The sequence below is a fragment of the Panthera pardus genome, unplaced genomic scaffold (genome assembly GCF_024362965.1).
Source record: "Panthera pardus isolate Hobbes unplaced genomic scaffold, ASM2436296v1 HiC_scaffold_8, whole genome shotgun sequence".
NCBI lineage: Eukaryota > Metazoa > Chordata > Mammalia > Carnivora > Felidae > Panthera > Panthera pardus.
Window position 1 is genome coordinate 93,566,907 of NW_026527013.1, and position 20,131 is coordinate 93,587,037.

A 20,131-nucleotide genomic window follows, 5' to 3' on the forward strand; every position below is an offset into this window, starting at 1 on the left:
TTCTGCCATGTTCTGCTTCTCCTCTCTGTTCACTTTTCTCCAGTACCTAATTCCATCAACTAATCTCTTTTTTTCATAGATCTTCAATCTCTCTCTACATGCAGCTCTCTTCTTCTCAGCCTATAAGAAGAATCTAATCTCTCTCAACCTTGAAAGAATGTTCTCTAGCTGCTGCTCCAGCTCTCCTTCCTTTTGTATCCAACCTATCGGGGTCTGTTCCCCACTTCTCCATTGCTGCATTCAGTATGGCTTCCTCCCTCAATGTTTGCATACAGTTAACTGAGTCATCTCAAAGGTTCAATCCAACAGTCTTTTTTACTTCTTACCTTATTTGACTTTTCATAACACTTCACACTGTCGACCACTTGCTCCTTAAATTCTCCCCAAGAAGAAGCAATTTATCAGCTCTTTGCGATATACTATGTTCTTTACTAAGCCTGAGAAATCAAATGAAAAGAAATGGCCCCTGCCTCTGAACAGTTGACAGTTTAGCAGAGAACACTGAGTACAAAGAAAGGAAAGTGCAGAAGTCTCTGAGTCTTCTGGTTCTCCTACTGAACTTTTCCATGTTCCCCTTTCCCTACAACAAAGGTCTCTTCAATTTTTTTATCATATACCCTATCTATGTATACATCCCTAATATACTTATAAATATAAGCACATATATACAATCATAGGCTAAAATCTGAACATAATAAGGTAAGATTTGTCACTATCTATGCTAGATATAAATCCACATTTCAAATGGTCTTCTGGATGGCTTTCCCAAAAATTACTTTGTAATGAAACTGACAAAGAGGTTTAACTTGAAGTAAGAAAAAATGCCAGCTCAAGGATATTTATACACTGTTGGTGGGAATTTTAACCAGTACAGCCGCTATAAAAAAGAAAAAGAAAAAAAACAGTATGGCAAGTTCCTAAACAAATTAAAAATAGAACTACCATATCATCCAGCAAGCCCACTTCTGGATATATACATATATATACACATATATATACATATACACATATATATACATATATATGTGTGTGTGTGTTTGTGTTTATATATATATATATATATATATGTATATATATATATATATGAAGGAAATAAAATCACCATATTGAAGAGATCTCTTGAGGAGATATATATTATGCATTTGATATATTATATATACTCAAATGCAAACACATACACACACATTGGAATATTGTTCAGACATAAAAAAGAAGAAAATTCTGCCATTTGTGACAACATATATGAAACTTGAGCACATTATGCTAAGTGAAATAAGGAAGAGAAAGACAAACACAGAGAAAGATATCACTTACATGTGGAACCTAAAAAATGAACTCATAGAAACAGAACAGACTGGTGGATTCCAGAAGCCAGGGCAGGGGTGGGGAGGTGTGGAATGGGCGAAAGTGGTGAAAATACAAACTTCCAGTTATAAGGTGAGTAAGTCCTGGTGATGGAATGTATAGCATGGTGACTATACTTAATACTGCATTGTATATTTGAAAATTGCTAAGGGAGTAGTGCTTAAAAGTCCTCACCACAAAAAGAAAATTGTTAACAATGTAAGGTCATGAATTTGTTAACTAACCACATGTTACATGTCAATTATATCTCAATGAAGCTGACAAAAAATAAAAACAAAAGACAGCAGCAACAAAACATGCCAGTTCTTTCACCTTCTTTTTGTTGGCTTATGCTTTCATTATAGATATTTATCTTCAAACTGCAATTTCTTTGCAAGAGTCTTTTAAATGACTGTTTAAGTTGACTTACAGAATTCAGCATAATGATAGATACACACACACACACACACACACACACACACTGCACTTAATGAGTATTTATTAACAAAGTAATATGCATTAGGGCTTTGGTATTTTCTGTGCTAAGAAAAAAATATGTTTTGGGTCCTTAGGAAGACCTTAGAAACCCAAGGTGCTGAAACTGGAAAAGCTGCTAAGAAGGGGCTCTGGGTCACTTTGCATAAATACTCCTCTCTCGGGAATATAAATAACATGTCATATAGATTTACCTTCTTGGTACCCCTAGTATTGCTTTTCAGTTATGGCATCTGGCTATTTTTTCTAATTAAAAGGAAAAATTAATCCTATGGTAGCAAGGAGCTTCATAGTGGAACCAAGCAGTGTTCCCACTGAGTATTCACCACGTCCAGCCGTACCTGGCAAGCCAGCAGGAAGACCGTGTGAGAGATCCTCCACACAAGGATGCTCATGGTCAAGACATATAAGGGCTTGCTTTGGTACTAACACCCTCCAGTGTAAGACTAAGCTGTGAGTCACAAGTTTACCCTGAACCTTCAAACAGGCTTCAGAATGAGGAAGACATTAAGCCCAATGAAGGAAGAAATCAAAGTTCCCAAGCTTGGTATGAACACAAGGATCAGAGTTGGAGGTGAATGGAGAATGTGGCGGAGACTTCTAGCTGTTTGCCAAAATTTGCTACCCATTTCCACGCTAACAGACCTTAAAAGCTGGCCACTGGGCCAGAGACTACATTTCTCTGCCTACCTTGACACATGACTAAATTATCAGCAATAGAATGTGAGAGAAAGTGCAATTTCTGCCTCGATAATTGCTTTGGACTTGTACTCTCTCCTTTTCCTGCCAGCTAGACCATGGATCTGCCTATGCCATGCTTCAACCATGATGCCAAGAACAGTGCCCTAGGAGACAGCAGAGCTGCCAGATGGAAGGGGTCAGTATGGTGTGCCTAAATGACGTCGTGGAGCAGAACAACCTCACCAACATGGAATACCCGCTGCAGGACTATTACAGGACAGTGAAACCACTTGTTTAAACGCCCTATTTGGTCTTCTTTGTCCAAGTAGCTTAGCCAACACTCTAACGGATACCGAGGGGAAACTGAATGGATTACTGGATGGTTTCTGTTAACTGTTACTCTCTTGAATCCACCCTCCCCCCACCCTAACCAAGTACAGCCTGAGGAAACTTTGGCTGCGTTATAATTGTGGTTATAGAGGTAGTGTTAAACAAGAGAACTGGCATCAAGCAGACTTTGGCTGAAGTCCCAGCTTGACCTCTAAAAACTATACAACTTTGATTGAGTTACTTGAACTTTCCAAGCTTCAGTTCACCTGTAAGCAGAGGATTATAGCAATACAGTGGGGATACTGAGAGGACCAAACACAGTCCTGGGAAAGAGTAGGAATTTCAGAACTGATAGCGTCCTTTCTTCTGGAAGCTCAAATCCAGGAATCAGTAGGCATGGTTCTTTATGCCAAGGACTTTTTATAAGCCAGAGTCCATTACAAGAGACTTTAGGTCTAACTCTACCAATCAGCGTTCTTGAACTATCTATTGAACCAGCTCCCCCTATCCAACACTCTCCAGCTCCCCATTTCCTGCAACCCAAAACAGGTAAGGCTGTGATTTCTGTGACAATGACAACTCTGGACCTACATGTTCCTATAGTAGAAAACAAGAAGGATACAGACTAAGGAAGGTGGGTAAGAGTGTGTCCTGTGTGAAAGAAATAAGTAACAATGGATATTTGCCATAGTTTTTCTCTAAATGATGTCTAGACATTCATAGGCTCCATATATATGTGCCCAATACAACTTTTCTGAGACCAAGGGCTAAAATCACCTTCCACAAACATTTACAATGAGTCTATTCCATCAATCCCTATGTTACAAGAGATACAAGGATTAAAGTTGGCAAGGTCTCTACTCGCTTAAAGTTCACATTTTAATGAGGATAACAGAAACACATATAAAAATCTTTAATACAGACAGACTCTAAAAAGTGCTATATCAAACAAGCTAGGGTATGGGCTTAGCTACTATAACAAAGAGGACCCAGATGGCATGGTTTAAACAAGAGTGTATTTCACTATCACATAACGTCTGATATACACATGTGGTGAAAGGAGAAATTGCCTAGTTTAAGTAATATTATGGAAATTGTGAAATCTATCCCCTTGGTCCTAGTGCTTCTTTTTCTTCTAAGATACAACCCTTTTACAGCTCCCCAGTGTAAATCTTCAAGTTACTGACATTTCACTCCCTATACTAGAACATATTTTCAAAAAAAGCACTGAAATATTTATTTATAGTAGGATGTAAATAACTGGTGAGGCTTAATATGGTACCATTTCCAGGGACTTTAGCCCTTTGATGAATTACAACAGATACAAAGACAATAGGGGTGCCTGGGTGGCTCAGTCGGCTAAGCATCTGACTCTTGATGTCAGCTCAGGTCATAATCTCTTGGTTGGTGGGATTGAGCCCTGCATCAGATTCTCAGGCTCTACACGATGGTGTGGAGCCTGCTTGGGATTCTCTCTCTCTCTCTCTCTCTCTCTCTCTCAAAATAAATTTTTTAAAAAAGATCCAAAGAGAATAGAATATATTTCGTCATGGAATTCTGAGCATCATTAAACAGTATTTGGGCAGAGATAGATCTGTGAGCACCAAAATAAACCAGCTATTCTTAAAATCTATCCAGAATAGATGTTGAATGTTAACAGTGTTGGTAAAAGAACAATAAATTGGGTTGGGGTAAATTACGTGGAAGAATTTTTTAATCCCAAACCCAACAGTAGAACTTCTGTCTACTCCCAACCACCTTCACAAACAGACTTGGGGACAAACTAATCACACACAGTACTTTGATCATTAACAGGAAATCTTGAGAGAGTGAAGAGAATTTATCATAGAAGGGTAGCAGAATTAGAAAATTAGGCCAGTAGACCTTTACCATGTGTGCATTAAAATGATCATTTTGACAAAATATTTCTTCATGAATTTCAGGTAATTTTTGCCTTGTCTTAAGATATATCTGACCATTCTTAGTAAGTAGACTTGGAAGTATGTTGATCATAATTTGAATTACTGTGCCCTTAGGAGTTAGTTTGATTTCCCAAGGAGATAAACTAAATAAAGTTCTTATCATCAACTTACAATTTACTGTGTATTGCTCTTGTGATTATTTTTAATGGTGCGATCATTTTTATTTTATCTTTTACACCATCATACTCCATTCTTCTTAAATGGCAGTCATCCCATCAAGTTCTAAGATTAAGTTGCTTATTGGTCAGAGAGAAGTATTCATAGATACTAAATTATTGTTACTTTCCCCATGACATGTTCGTGTGAAATCACTAGTTTAGTTCAAATAACACTGAAGAACTGTTTTGTTAGTATACTCTCTTGCTATAGTTTAAGTTCATCACAAAATATTCTGAATCATCCATATTCGATTGTAGCTCACAGTTGAATTCCTATTTTAAAATTCTCTAGTGCTTATGTGTCATGCCAAAACCGGTAGTCTGATTTTCAAAATTTTCAAAATTCAAACCGGTAACACTGTTTTCCACAAATCATACTGGTTTTAAAAAGTTTGTGCTATATAGAGGTTGACTCAGAACATTTTACATGCTTTGGCTTTGTGTTTCTCAAAAAAAACAAAACAAAAACAAAACACTTTTTCTTTATCTCATACCCAAATCACAGGTCATTTGTATGCAAAAATTGCAGAAATTTCATTTGTAATATTAACCCCTGATGACTCAGTAGAAGTTCTTTAATACCATGGTTTTTTAATCCAACATTGTGTTGCCTTTATAATATCTACAAACTAATTTGTAAACAACCTCATATTTTCAATCTTTTCACTTTGAAATATAGGGTTGCTGGAGAGGAGGTGGGTGGGGCAGATGGGCTAGATGGGTGATGGGCATTAAGAGGGGCACTTATATGGGTGTTATATGTACACCATGTATACATGGGTGTTATATGTAAGTGATGAATCACTAAATTCTACTCCTGAAACCAATACTACACTATATGTTAGCTAACTTGAATTTAAACTAAATTAAATTAAGCTTAATTTAATTTTAAAAATTTCAGTTTAAGTATAAAACAAAACATTTGGGCTTGATTTTACAGGTTTTAATTAGAAGAAGAAAAACAGTTTTAGTTGGAATTTTCTATAATTAGCCAACTTATATTAATATAATAATAACTTCCTTATTCTCTTCATGTGCAAAACATATTATTAAAAAGAGAATGACCTTTGTTCTACCAAAGCTTAAAAAATGAAAGCAATATTGCTTTGCGCAATCATTTAAAACCCAAGATCATTTGAAAAATTCAACAATGCTTAGACTCATTCTTAATTCTTTGTGGTTTGTGCAATAAATACAGAGAGATTTTTTTTTTTCCAAAACTTTTTTAAGTGATTATTTTCTAGTTTCACTAGAAATAAAGTGTAAGATTCTATTTCTACCACAAGGCGTCAGTCCATGGTAATTTAATCTTCAAAGGGCTTTAATATTACCCTGTGGAAAGTCAATGAGTACAAAAAAAATACATATTAAAACAGGCACAGCCCTTAGTTGATTACAATCATGAAATTGCAGTTGAGAGTTTATCTTCCTTTGTTTTTCTAATCAGGTTAGCTCTGGGGATGTTGTGCACTAACTCCCCAAATGTTGCAATTCAGGTTTCAGACACGCTAACCCTGAGGCTGGTTCCAACTCAGAGTTAAATCCCCCGCACACATTCTCTTTCTCCATAACCCTCATTTTTTTAAAAACACCCCAACACTTTTAAATAGTGACAGTAGCTTTAATTTCAGTTTGGAGTACCTGATTGGGTTAGGTATGGGAAGTTGGCTTTAATATATCAGAGGCGAGGAAGAGGAGCTAGCATGGAGTTGAAGGGCTTATGACAGAGTTTGTGCAGTTTAGCGTGCAAGATTTGCACAATTTAGGGGGCAAGTCACTCTCAGAGATTCAGATTCGGATTCCTCAACTGTAAATAGCAGTCACTTGCTGCGAAGTTTTAAATGGACTAGCTAAGCTCTAAAGCAGTCCATGTCATAGTGTGATCTGAGAGTGCTCCAGCATCACCTGGGAACTTGTTAGAAATGAGGAAACTCGGGTCCCATCCCAGGCTTGAGGATCAGGAAACCCTGAGGGAGGCCCCAATCAGTGTGTTAGCAAGGCCTGCAGGTGATACGCATTAAAGTTTGAACACCACTGCTCCAAAGAATTACACCAGTGTTCGTTACTTAGATTAACCAAAGTGGGAGGCCGAGGAGCAGACCTGAGGCAGGAGACAGGGCCATTTGAAAGAAAATTGGGAGCAGCCAGGTTGCAATGTGGGGATACCCTTGATTGGGTCTCTGGGACCTCCGAGGAATGCCACTCCAAGGAGCCGCGCGGACTCCAGGCACCTGCAGGTGGCGCTGGACGGGCCACTGACACGGAGGCGGGGTCTGCAGCCAGAGTGCAGGCTTTGGACTCCCAGGGCTCGGACGCCGCGTGGGGCTGGCACTTCCCCGCAGCAGTTGCGCCGCAACTTACCGTCCGGACGGTTGCGCCTAGAAGCGGGTGAGTCCCTAGAATCGTCCCAGCTCGCCGCTTGCTCCCCGTCTCCGGGTGCCCCTGGGAGGGCGGGCGCGGGCTCCCAAGTCTCGGGAAGGGTGTAGCGGGTTGCAAGCCTCCCAGCCCTGGGGCGGAGGCGCTCCGGGGCGAGTGTAGCTCAATTCTCCCCTTATGCGCGGCTCCAGGACGCGCTGCCCTCCTGCCTAGCTCTCCCCGGAGCACACTGCTCCGTTGTGGCCGGTCCAGGGACTGGGAGCCAGGGACTCACAAGGAAGTCTTTTCGCTAGGGGCTTGGGGAGTATGATGGGTTATTAAGTTTGTCCTTCGGTTGGGTTCTGATGGCAAGTTTTCCAGCTTGGCAAAATCGCGGCGGGTTTGCATAGCATTGATGAATGGTACATGGTGCTTAAAATCGTGTGACTTGACTTCAGGTTTCCTAGTAACAGGAAGTTTTCATTTTAAGTTCTGGGAACATTAGTCCTACTCTTTCAGTATCTGGTTTGAGATTCAAGTTCTCTCCAAATAGTGGATCAAGGCTTCATATATGTCATGGGTCAAACCCACCAGAAGGGATTTATAGACATAAACATTTACAAACACTTCTAAATTTCTTTCCCTGTATTAAAAAAAAAAAAAAAAAATCCCACAATATCCTGACATTGACTAAGATTTATTTAACACAGATATTAAGCAATGCTTTAAAAAAAAAAAGAAAAAAAAACAGCCCAGTGAAAAAAACATCTCTTTACATAGTTAAATGTGGTGAAACAAGTATATGCTTGAAAGTTTAGAAGGTTTGGAAATGCAAAGCAATTCATATTGTATTCTAGTCATCCAGTTTCTTCATATTCTAAACTCTTTGACAAAAACATGAGTCAGTTGGGCTGTGTCAATATTTAGCAGGAACGTCAGGTCAGCAGCCATCCTGGTACAGCAAAACAGAACAGTCGCATCAAAAATATGTTTTGCTTTTTAAATGGGATGAAAGTTAGAGAACTTTGGGTCAAATCTGGAGTTCCAAACATCTGAACACTATGTAGTTTCCTGGTTTTTTTTTTCTTTCATGAAAAGATTTTACTGTAGAATTTAAATTATACATTTGGTTAATGTCTGATGGAAACCAACATATTTGATTTGACTGGTATTTTATTTTCTTGGTTTCTGGCACAAATCTAACTGTGGACCACAGAGCCAACAGGCTCCCTCACTGCCCTGGACTTTTCCTTGGCCTTGCTCTTCAGTATGGTCTTCCTACAGTGCAGATGAATGGGTGGATACTTCTCCAAGGCCACTTTGCCTTTTCACCCAGATTCTGTATGAAGTGGCCCTCACTCAGCAAATGCTGCCAACTTGCTTGACGCCCCAGGACCAGGTCTGCAAGAGAGCCCTCACCCTTTCCGTGCCACAATCTGTCTATAAAACTGCCTTCCTTTAGAATTCATTGCATTACCATGCGGTTAGTTGTTGAAATTTCTGCCCTCTCTCCTAGACTTTGAGGTTTTGAGAGCAGAGGCTCCATCTCATTTAACTTCACATTCCCACTGCCTAATATTATTGTTCACAATAGAATTAATGAGTTTATATTGAATGAGTGTAGATTTGTGTGTTAACATCTTTGCCATCCTACAACTCAGAGTTAAAACATCTAAACGTAGTGCATTATATTTTGTTCGATTACAGTAGATAAAACTTCTATTCTTATTCGTAGACACACAACCACCTCCCAGAGTACTCTATAATGTTGGTTAAATCACTAAATGATTTGGAATAATATTTATTAAGGAAATAAACTGTGAGCTCCTCCAGAACAGACATAAAGTCTCATTTCTTTTTCCTCAGTGTCTATTATAAAGTTGAGTTCCATAAATATCTGATGATTGGCATATGCTTTACTCAGGAGTCTTTAAAATGCCAATGATAGATACCCTATTGAAACTAAAGCAAAAAAGGAAATGTATTGGCTTGTGTGACTGAAAAATTCATTATCTGGTCTCCGGAACTCTAAATACTTAAAATATATCACCAGGACTCTTCTGTGTCTTTCCCCATTTTTTGCTTGTACTTTTGTGTGTTGGCTTTCTCCTGTTCTGTTGAAGATATCTTCCTCCTTATGGCATGTAGAAGAAAGCATAGAAGGCTCCAATCATCCCAACTTAAAAACATGTTAAAGACATCTCTTTATCTTCCACTTCCATTTAAATATCAGAGAGGGACTCTAATAATTCAACTACGGTTGTATGCCATCTGTAAGCCAATCAGTGCCATCAAGGAAACAGAGAACTGTGATTAGCCAAGACTGAGTCATATGCCAAAGGAGGGCCATTTCTCCAAATGGAGAAAATGTGGGCAGAACAAAACAAATATCCTCAGCATGAACACTGCAAATTTTCAAGATAGATAATATATGGAAAATGTTCTCAGAGCACTTCAACAAAGGCAAATGGTTGGCATTATATAAAGATGGCTCCTCTTTATTTTTTGAGAAAAGCAAACCTTTAAAAGTTGGAGAATGTGGGCGCCTGGGTGGCTCAGTCGGTTAAGCATCTGACTTCAGCTCAGGTCATGATCTCACAGTTCGTGAGTTTGAGCCCCACTTCAGGCTCTGTGCTGACAGCTTAGAGCCTGGAGCCTGCTTCAAATTCTATGTCTCCCTCTCTTCCTGCTCCTCCCCCGCTCATGCTCTGTCTCTCTCTCCTTCAAAAATAAATAAAAACATTAAAAGAAATTTTTTTTAATAAATAAAAGTTGGAGAATGTTTAAAGTATTTTAAGCTACTCCTGGAAACAACTTTGCACTTAATAAAGTATTATAGGTGGTCTAAAATTCAGGAACACTTGGAATGTTTCTGTCAGTCAAGTTGTTGTATATCTAATCTGTTTTTCTCATTGAAGTGCAAATTGGTGAGGTAATCCTCAGAAATAAATTTAGAACTAATAAAAAACAGTGAATAATATTGTAATGTTTCTCTTCCTTAAAAAAAAATAATAATAATAATGCCACCCCAAGCCTGAGGAGGACCTGTGAAGGGTATTAAGAAAGAGATTCTTTTGTCAGGCAGGAAGTTTGGAGAATTGGCATGTCAGTGATTGAACACGATTCAACAACCCCTGTGGAAATATACTAACAGTTCATGTCTTACCTACAAAAACCAACCTGTTACTCCAATGAGAAAATGACACTCTGAACATACAGCTTTTGGTCCTTTATGCCACTATCAGGGTCCACCTTTCCAAAAGTGTCTGTTCTGTTTACTGTCTGAACCTCAAAATACATTGTCCCCATAAAGTCATTTAATTATTTCAGATTCCAGTATCAACCCCAAAAGTCTATTCAACACAACTTCCTAAAGGATAATCTTACATCAGCCAATTCCAACCTCTACTGATAGCATTGTGCCTCAAAAAAAAAAAAAAAAAAAAAAAAAAAAAAAAAAAAAAAAATTCCTAATTCTATTTACCTTTGAGCAGAGTTGGCTTTCCTCTAAATGAGCACCAGGAGTCAACTTCTTCTAAAATAAAAGGTGACATCTGACTCTTTGAATTCCCTATAGACATGTTTGTCACTCATTGCACCAATAGTCAACAAAGAAAAGCAGTTACTGTTGACACAAGGGCACTAGTTTGAGATTCTTACAGATTATGTGAGGTTAAATAGTAAATCAGTCACTATCTGTATTTTAATTATACTTTCTAGGCCACTCACGTCCTAATGTGAGTAAATTTTTCATATTGCCCTATCTATCCAACATTAGACTCAAAGAAGATAATTGTGTTTTCATAGGTGGCTGAAGCAATTCTATTTTACAGAATTAATGGAGAACAGACAAGACATTACAAACCAAGAACCTTGGACAATGAAACCTAGGAGAAATCTAGAAGAAGATGATTATTTGGTAATATAATGATAATAATTAATTAAAATCTAGAAACATGATTTTAATGCTGTCCTCCATCTCCTAGGGTTGTAAAAGTGATTTTCACCCTAGCTGCCTGATATCTTGACTCTGATTCCTGTCACTGATATTGTGATGGGTGAAGGTATAGTGTGGTATGTAAGAGAAAGTCTACCTTGATTGACTTGTCATGGACTTAGTTGAATAACCTCAAATAAGTCACTGAAAATCCTGGGTCTTGGTTTTTCAATAAAATGAGAGAGTTGGACTAGTTCATCTCCAAGGCCCTTCCAATTCCTTCTAACATACTGTGGGTCTAAATTTGTAGAAAGAGTCACCAGTGCCCATATAACAGTAATTTTGTGAGCATGCATTTTTTTTTCCATAGGTATTATGGCAGCTTACCAAGAGATCATCAAGTTAATTGATGATTCACCATTTAAACAAATAAATTCCATTTTGGAATAAGAATCATTTGTCCCACTTTTGTGCCACCTTACATTACTCGACTGAAAAAGTGTTGGAAATTTTTTGTTCCAAACCCTTTTCACCTTTCTAAATGGTATTGCCTGCAGTTGTTACAGAAATTATTTTACCTTAATTATTGTAATAGGAAAAATAGTATATATAATAATTATATTAGTGTTACTTATTTATATTATTTTTGTTAATTATTTTAATGGGAATAATAAGATAGTACTAGCACACATTCTATAAAATAAGTGTGCATAAAATAAAATCATCTTCATTTTTCAAGTTAACCATCTTACCTGCTGTTCTATAAATCTTCATCATTAACCAGAAAATTGATCTCAGTCGATTGTACTTAGATTGTTTTAACATGCAGAGATGACAGAAGCTGTATCATGCTCAACTCCCTTCTAAATGGAGCACCTGGAAAAAGCATTGGATGTAACAGTGATTTATCACTGAAAGTAAAAGTCAAATGGCAAGAGGCTACTTTTAAACACTAAAAATGATAGAGAACTATGTGAATTAAGGTTATTCTGCATAAAATGAGGAAATGAACAAGATCATGACTAATATTTTGAGCACTAAAATTTTATGGTTCTACATATAGAGCTCTAAGAAATGAGAAATAACATACTGGGTGAAAAAGCAAATTTATTAATTAAAGCAATACAATATGAAACATTCTAAGTTCTTATTTAGAAGTGTTGTTTTGTTTTGTTTTGTTTTGTTTTGTTTTGTTTTGTTTTGTTTTGTTTTACCTTGCTGGTATATCAGTCAGTTGGGGAAATGACCAAATATTCAAAGCATTCTTCTTTTGAGTTGTTGACTGCTTAGAAATGCAACTGGGTAAAGAAGTATAACTTTCTTAGGAAATAGATCATCCCTATGGGATTTAACTACTTATATAAACTTTGCACCTTCTGATAGAGTAGTTGTCAATCACTAATTACACAAATGAGATATTTTAGAAATATAAAATCAAAGTATATCATGATGGAAATTAGATATTTTCATAATTGTAATGACTATATTCTTCTTGATCCTTTGTACTTGACTTAAAGAAGAATTCACTCTTTAATTCTTTGTGGAGAGTTGCCCAGTAACCAATAAAAATATTATAAAACAAATACAACTATCTATGTAACCTACAAGTATTATTTTTACCAAGGATTCCTGAATTTTTTTTTACGTTTTTCAATTTTAGTTTCCCACTTACATTATTCTATTCTTTGGTGCCTTCAACATAGAAACACAATGGTGTGAGCTTTAATGGAGATATCTTCGGTCTTAACAAAGCATGTATCCTTCCGTCTTACAGAAAAATGAGTAACAGAAACTAATGGAGAATCCTAGAGGCATGTGGGTGGCTCAGTAGGTTAAGAATCCAACTCTTGGTTTCGCCTTGGGTCATGACCTCACAGTTAGTGAGATCGAGCCCCGTGTTGGGTTCTATGCTGGCAGTGCAGAGCCTGCTTGGGATTCTCTCTCCCCCTCTCTGCCCTTCCCCACTTATGCTCACTCTCTCTCTCTCTCTCTCTTTCTTTCAAAAAATAAATAAATAAAAATTTTTTAAAAATTTATAACAGAGAATCCTAACATAGCTAAGTCTACCTTTGATCAGTGCTACATAGGACTATGCCATCTTCAGCTAACCAGTATCCAAAAGCAAGGTTCTGAATGTCCTTTTTTACTAATAAGCACAATGAGCAAAATAAGTAATTAGTTGAAGAGAAATCCCATTATTTTGTTTAATTTTTAAATGTTTATTTTCTTTCCATTGTAGAATAAGGACTCAGGCGAGACCAGCATGCTAAAAAGACCTGTGCCTTTGCACACGCACCAAACAACCCATTTTGATGAATTTGATTGCCCCGCGGAGCTTCAACACAAACAGGAACTCTTTCCAAAGTGGCGCTTGCCAATTAAAATTGCTGCTATCGTATCATCTCTGACTTTTCTTTACACTCTTCTGAGGGAAATAATTCACCCTTTTGTAACTTCCCATCAACATTATTTTTATAAAATTCCAATCCTGGTCATCAACAAAGTCTTGCCAATGGTTTCCATCACCCTCTTGGCACTGGTTTATTTGCCAGGTGTGATAGCGGCAATTGTACAGCTTCATAATGGAACCAAATATAAGAAATTTCCACATTGGTTGGATAGATGGATGTTAACAAGAAAACAATTTGGGCTTCTCAGTTTCTTTTTTGCTGTACTGCATGCAATCTATAGTTTATCCTATCCAATGAGGCGATCCTACAGATACAAGTTGCTAAACTGGGCATATCAACAGGTAGGTGACAATATTGATAATATCACTAAACTAAAAAGTCTAAGTCATCTACAGATTAACTCTATCTTATTTTATATCAATACCCCAAACCTGTCTTGAAATGCTGTGCTGGGAACGTAATCTGCATTTTTAAATGTTTTAGTGTAACTCTTCATTGGGGCTTGTTATAAATAGTTTTACGCTGAGGATTTTTTTTTTCAGTTGAAAATAGTAAACTACAATTTGAACAACATAAATACGTGTTTTGTTCATGGACAGAGCCACACAGCAACCTTCTGCCACCCTCATGAGATTACTTTGTAACTCTAATTGTTCTTCACCACACAAGCATGCACATTACAATTCTAAGCATCAAATAACTATTACATAAATTAATAAAACAGATATGTAAATGTTGCATTCAAGGAAAGAGACTGATGTCTCCTATGTCACTTGGCTTAGAGGAATGCAAAAAAAAGTCACAGATTTGTGGAAGCTCCAAGTTAGTAGGCCCTCCCGTCATAGACGGAATGTAGAAAGAAGGAGGCTCATCTGCCAGAAACCAATGTTGTTTGCATGCCTTTCCTCTTTTTACCCTCTGGTAGGTCCAACAAAATAAAGAAGATGCCTGGATTGAGCATGATGTTTGGAGAATGGAAATTTATGTGTCTCTGGGAATTGTGGCACTCGCAATACTGGCTCTGTTAGCTGTGACATCTATTCCATCTGTGAGCGACTCTCTGACATGGAGAGAATTTCACTATATCCAGGTAAATTATATACAAAAGAACTCTGGCCCCTCAGAGAGGCAAATCTTTTTGTACTTATAATATCATCAAGTATATTGACTTTACACCATAAAAAAATGACAGATGGTTTTCCAATAGCAAAAATCCCACACTTGTTCCAATCAATAACGTGCTCTCCAATCATTTTTCCCTGTTGCTTCTAAATAGAAGTGTTTTCTAGACATAAATAAAAAGGCATTACTCGAAGAAAAATATTCTAACACTTGAAACTTGTTAGACAATTTTCTACTCACCTACTAACTACAAAGGTGATATTTTAGGAATTTAATATCCACAGTTTTTAAGTTCCCCCAAAATGAAAATATTCTTTTGCCTGTCCCCTGATTTTATTTATGCCTTTAAAGTTACACAGCTTGGTACTATCCATAAAAAAGCATCTCTCCTTGAAATACGGAGTTTTATCTACCGAAGATATTCTAATATCTAATTTTAAAGGCTGCTTTTTCCAACTTCCATTTCATGTAGCTCTCTCACTGGAAGTTGCTGTATTCTTGGAATTCAAAACTGTCTCAGATTTACTGAGGTTAATCTGCTAGTGGTAGATTACACCCTAAGAAGAGCAATGTGCCAGAATTCACATGGGGGATTCATGTCTGACCAGAGTCAAGGGACTACATTTAATTTAGTCACAGGCATTGCCAAGATTTTTTAAAGTATATTGCTTTAGCTTTTATGGGTGGGCATTTTTGGAAATTCCCACAAAGTCAGACATTCCCCACTATCTCTTCTACAGGTCTATACATATACTTCTACAGACACTTTATCAGGACATCTGATGAGGTTGGAAAATATGTCTCCATCTGAATTTTTCCAGTGGAGCTTAGAAATGGCACCACATTTTCCAAGCACAGTATTTGCTGATTTTGTAGGCTCAGCATGATAGGCATTAGAGTTCTCCATTCCTCATTAAATAACTTTCTTCTTACATTTGCTCTGCCTGTCACACATATGCTGAGCATCGCTTCTCAGATTTAATTAGGAATTCACACACTGCATCTTGACATTCCAGCCCATTCCCACTATGTACACAATACCTAACCCATAATAAGAATACAGTACACACTTGGTTAACTTGATCTTCAGCCAATCACATGTATTTTTCAATTAATAACCTAGAAACTTTTCACTTACAATTCAAGAACTAGTTACTGCATGATTTACCTTGGAGATTTATATTTGAAAATATAAACTTAGCTATTTGATTGTATTCGTTGGGGCTTAAGAGTGCTTACTGCTGAATAATTGTGAGTTGGATTCATTCTGGCAGGCTAATGACCATTTCCAGTAAAATGAATCAAAGTCAAAACTTATCTGGAAAAGCTATTGTCAGAATGCCATAAAATTACGTAGGTGAACAACTGTTTTTAAGCAACTTTTTCTGGATAGTGCCGGGTATCCCAGTGCAAGTTGAAAATTTTCTTCACATCTTCATGTCTCTATGTGTTGTTCAAACAGTGGAAATAATTGTTGGTGTTTTTCTACTTTATCAGGATGTTTGATTTTTAACATGGGCCAAGTTTATTCACTTTAGTATCCATGTACCAAAATCAGAGTCACTTACTTTAGTTGCTTTCATAATTGGTAAAGATCACTAATACCAAATTGATTTTTGCACTAATCTTCAGTCAACCCATTAGTATTTACTGAGCACCCAAAATGCACAAATCATTGTGTTGATTCTGCAGGGACCCTGTGATGAGTAAGAGTTCCTGATCGTAGATGTCTCTTGATAGAATGAAGGCAAATGCTCAAGAGACAAAGCGCCATCAAATAAATGTCATAAGACAAATGAACAAAATGTGGAGAAAAGGAAGACAGTGTTATTGATTGGCTGAGACTGAGAGGAGAGTGATTGTGGATTCTCTTAAATAACCTGGGGACAAAGACATTACCCAAAGTAAGGTGGGGATATGTGAAAAGAATGGAAAGATGTGAGTGGACATTATTGAGAAATATGATAGGGAAATAAACACAGGTGAATGAAAGAATTGCCAAGCAGCAGAATATATCCAGAAAAGGTCAGAAAAAATAAACTCTTACTGAACCAATCCCACCAACATAATCTTTTTTTTTCTTTTGCAGAGCAAGCTAGGAATTGTTTGCCTTCTGCTGGGCACTATACATGCATTGATTTTCGCCTGGAATAAATGGGTAGATATAAAACAATTTATATGGTATACACCTCCAACTTTTATGATCGCTGTTTTCCTTCCAATCGTTGTCCTGATTTGTAAAGCCATACTATTCCTGCCATGCTTGAGGAAGAAGATACTAAAGATTAGACATGGTTGGGAAGATGTCACCAAAATTAATAAAACCAAGATGTCTTCCCAGTTGTAGAACTACTGTTTACAAACATTTTTGTTCGATACTGATGTATTTTACCATAAACATTTCAAATTTGTATTTGTTTAATAAAATGACCACTTGAGGGTCTTCATGTATCTCTTTGGTTATGAGTCATGAGTTTGAAATATGTGTAGTTCTTTGTAGTTTGATTCAAAGCAATAAATAAAATAATCTTCAGCACATTCTCTATGTTCAGTAGAACTAACCATAATAAAACAATCGCATCTGATTTGTCAGAATGTATAGCATATTTATAAATAACAAAAGGCCATGAAGTACAAGTCCTTACTACTCACTAAAAGATATCATGAGCCATTAAAAAATGTATTATCTGAATCTACCATGCAAGTATATCTAGTATTTATGACTGTTGTTAAAGAAGTTTCATTTTCCTGTAGTGTCTGAGTGGCTCATCAGTTAAGTATGTGACTCTTGAATGCAGCTCAGGTCATGATCCCAGGGTCATGGAATCAAGTCCCATGTGGGGCTCTGCACTGAACATGGAACCTGCTTGAGATTCTCTCTCTCTCTCTCTCTCTCTCTCTCTCTCTCTCTCTCATTCCCCTTTCCCACCCCACTCATGTGCATGCTTTCTCTCTCCTCTTTCTCTCAAAAGTAAAAAAAAATTCAAAAAGAAGTTTCTTTTCCTGTAACTGGGTGTTATTCATGAAACAACAAACACAAAAAAACACAGATTCTGTCTATACAAGTAAAGAAACAGAATAATATCAGATATATGTCCAGGCAAAATAAAGCTCAGGGTCTCCAGGAGAAAAAGTAAATTCACTCTTCTCTATATGAGTTATGTAGAACTCAGTTGAACATAATACACTGGTAAAACCTTGAACCTGTTCCTCAGAGAGCAACGTAGACATCTGCTGTCAGGACTCTGCAACCCAATTGACTGTACTTCACAGGTTTTTTAAAATTAGCAAAACTAACCACCAACCATATCTTTTATGTAGGTAAACGATTTGTTATGATTAAAAACAATAGAACTAATGCTAAAGATACAAATTAGGAAAAATAGTACATTCACTGAGTGTTCATTTTTAAAAAAATTTTATTCTGTTACAAAGGACTATTCTGTATTATTACATGGGGACCAAGGAGGCTTCTGGAATATAAATTTGAGTTCTATGCACTATTGAGATTCAGACTTACAGAAACAGATCTATGTCTGCAGATAGTGAAGAAGACTTCAGAGTGGCACAATTGGAAACAGCAGAAAGTAGTGCCCTTGAGAAATAATTCACCATTAGAGAAGAAGGAATTTAGGGCTCTAGAATTGCAAAGCAGATCCTTCAGGGGGATATAACAATGGTCCACTTAACTAAGCATGTGATACATGTCATACCCTTACCAAGCAGCCCTGGGATGCAGCAATCAAGTGCTTGCCCTCTCATCTGCATTTCGTGATGGCATAGTGGCAGCATCTCCAGGACTGAGAGGAAGAACTTGAGCTCCAGCCTTCTGGCAACAAGACATCATGGCGGCTGCAGCTTAGGAAACAATCCACAATATTACAAAGATAGTAATTTTTTTAAATGAAGATTGTTACTGAGAGGATAGATAGGAGAGTTAATGACATATGATAGGAAGACAGAATTTGCAGGAATTCATTACCAATAGAATATGAGGAGCGAGGGAGGAGAAGGTATTTAGAATGGGAATTCTAGGATTTGGTTAGCATGGATGACTTAAAGAATGATGCCATGCGGGGCGCCTGGGTGGCTCAGTCGGTTAAGCAGCCGACTTCAGCTCGGGTCATGATCTCGCGGTCCGTGAGTTCGAGCCCCGCGTCGGGCTCTGTGCTGACAGCTCAGAGCCTGGAGCCTGTTTCAGATTCTGTGTCTCCCTCTCTCTGACCCTCCCCCGTTCATGCTCTGTCTCTATCTGTCTCAAAAATAAATAAAACATTTAAAAAAAAAAAAAAAAGAATGATGCCATGGTATTATTTACAATAGCCAAGGTGTAGAAGCAACCCAAGTGTCCATCCACAGATGATAAATAAAGATGTGGCATACATATATACAAGGACATATTACTCAGCCATAAAAAAGAATGAAATCTTGCCACTTAAAACAATTTGCAGTGGATGCAATCTGGAGGATATACTGCTAAGTGAAATAAGTCAAAGAGAAATACCATATAATTTCACTCACATGTGGAAATTAAGAAAGCAAATGAACAAAGAAAAAGAGTCATACATAAAAACAGACTCTTAAATATGGAGAACAAACGTGGTTGCCAAAGGGGAGTTGGGTGAAATAGGTGAAGGGAATTAAGTGTACACTTAGCGTGATGAGCCCTGAGTAATGTATAGAATTGTTGAATCACTATATTGTACACCTGAAACTAACATAACACTGTATGTTATACTAGAATTTTAAAAATAAATATAAATGAATGGATGGATGGATGATGCCATGAAACAGAACAGGGAATTCTACAAGAGAAGATTTTTTAAACAAAACAAAAACTGTGAGTGTGTTCCGTATGTTGTATGCTGTTTACAATCATCTCAGTTGCCAAGGCATGCGGTGTGGTGTTTCAGTTTCAGCATATACACATGTAACTATGAAAGGCATACCGTTTTGGACAATGGGGGAGGGGGGAAACGAAGGTATTTCCCTGTTCCTTTGATAAGCTGATTTTCTTTTTTGAAACTTCTGATACAATTAATATGGTTGTGGAGCATAGTTATACAGGGTCTCGCCAAAGCACAAAGAACAGTACCTAGAAAAGCTGCAGGCCAGGAGCCCAAAGTCTTTCTCCTCACAGCTCTCCTTTCTACTTAAAATGAAGTCTACCTAGGGTTTATTTTCTGTGAGCATTTTTTCTTTAGGAATTTTACAGTCTTTCATTAAAAAAAAAAAAACTGTTAAAATGATGTATTTTTATTATTTTAATAATAAATTCATTTAATGCTGTTTTAAGATAATACGAAAGAAATTTAT

At 37.2% G+C, this 20,131-nt stretch overlaps 2 protein-coding genes across 12 annotated transcripts in view; one reads left to right on the plus strand and one right to left on the minus strand.

Annotated features, from left to right (window-relative positions):
* The first annotated feature begins 7,270 nt into the window (after positions 1-7,270).
* STEAP1 (STEAP family member 1) lies at positions 7,271-17,353 on the plus strand. Of its 3 annotated transcripts, none has more exons than XM_019443266.2 (5): positions 7,271-7,378; positions 11,179-11,264; positions 13,522-14,034; positions 14,619-14,783; positions 16,905-17,353. In XM_019443266.2, exons 2-5 carry the CDS (start codon positions 11,184-11,186, stop codon positions 17,160-17,162), a joined length of 1,017 nt encoding a protein of 338 aa, XP_019298811.1. In that variant the 5' UTR covers positions 7,271-7,378; positions 11,179-11,183; the 3' UTR covers positions 17,163-17,353. The 3 variants fall into 3 exon arrangements, with proteins under 3 accessions (XP_019298811.1, XP_019298813.1, XP_019298812.1); XM_019443267.2 differs by having other exon boundaries at positions 7,283-7,378; positions 11,153-11,264; XM_019443268.2 differs by lacking the exon at positions 11,179-11,264 and having other exon boundaries at positions 7,281-7,378.
* Positions 7,372-20,131, minus strand: part of FAM237B (family with sequence similarity 237 member B) — a 167,725-nt gene continuing 154,965 nt past the window's right edge. For 5 of the 9 annotated variants that reach the window (XR_002078321.2, XR_008420538.1, XR_002078320.2 and 2 more), the window contains 3 exons: positions 12,035-12,158; positions 10,830-10,880; positions 9,131-9,479 (listed from right to left, as the gene is read on the minus strand). The gene's annotated coding sequence lies outside the window, so the exon portion shown is untranslated. Of the gene's footprint in view, positions 8,298-9,130; positions 9,480-9,865; positions 10,067-10,829; positions 10,881-12,034; positions 12,159-18,534; positions 18,858-20,131 lie in introns of those variants that run through there. The other 4 variants (XR_008420539.1, XR_008420548.1, XR_008420540.1 and 1 more) reach the window with 4 other exon arrangements.

Excerpts from the sequence above, each read along its gene's own strand:
- STEAP1 (XM_019443266.2), top strand. The coding sequence starts at position 11,184 with ATGGAGAACAGACAAGACATTACAAACCAAGAACCTTGGACAATGAAA. Across the intron at positions 14,035-14,618 it reads TAAACTGGGCATATCAACAG|GTCCAACAAAATAAAGAAGA; the intron begins GTAGGTGACAAT and ends ACCCTCTGGTAG. Across the intron at positions 14,784-16,904 it reads GAGAATTTCACTATATCCAG|AGCAAGCTAGGAATTGTTTG; the intron begins GTAAATTATATA and ends TTTCTTTTGCAG.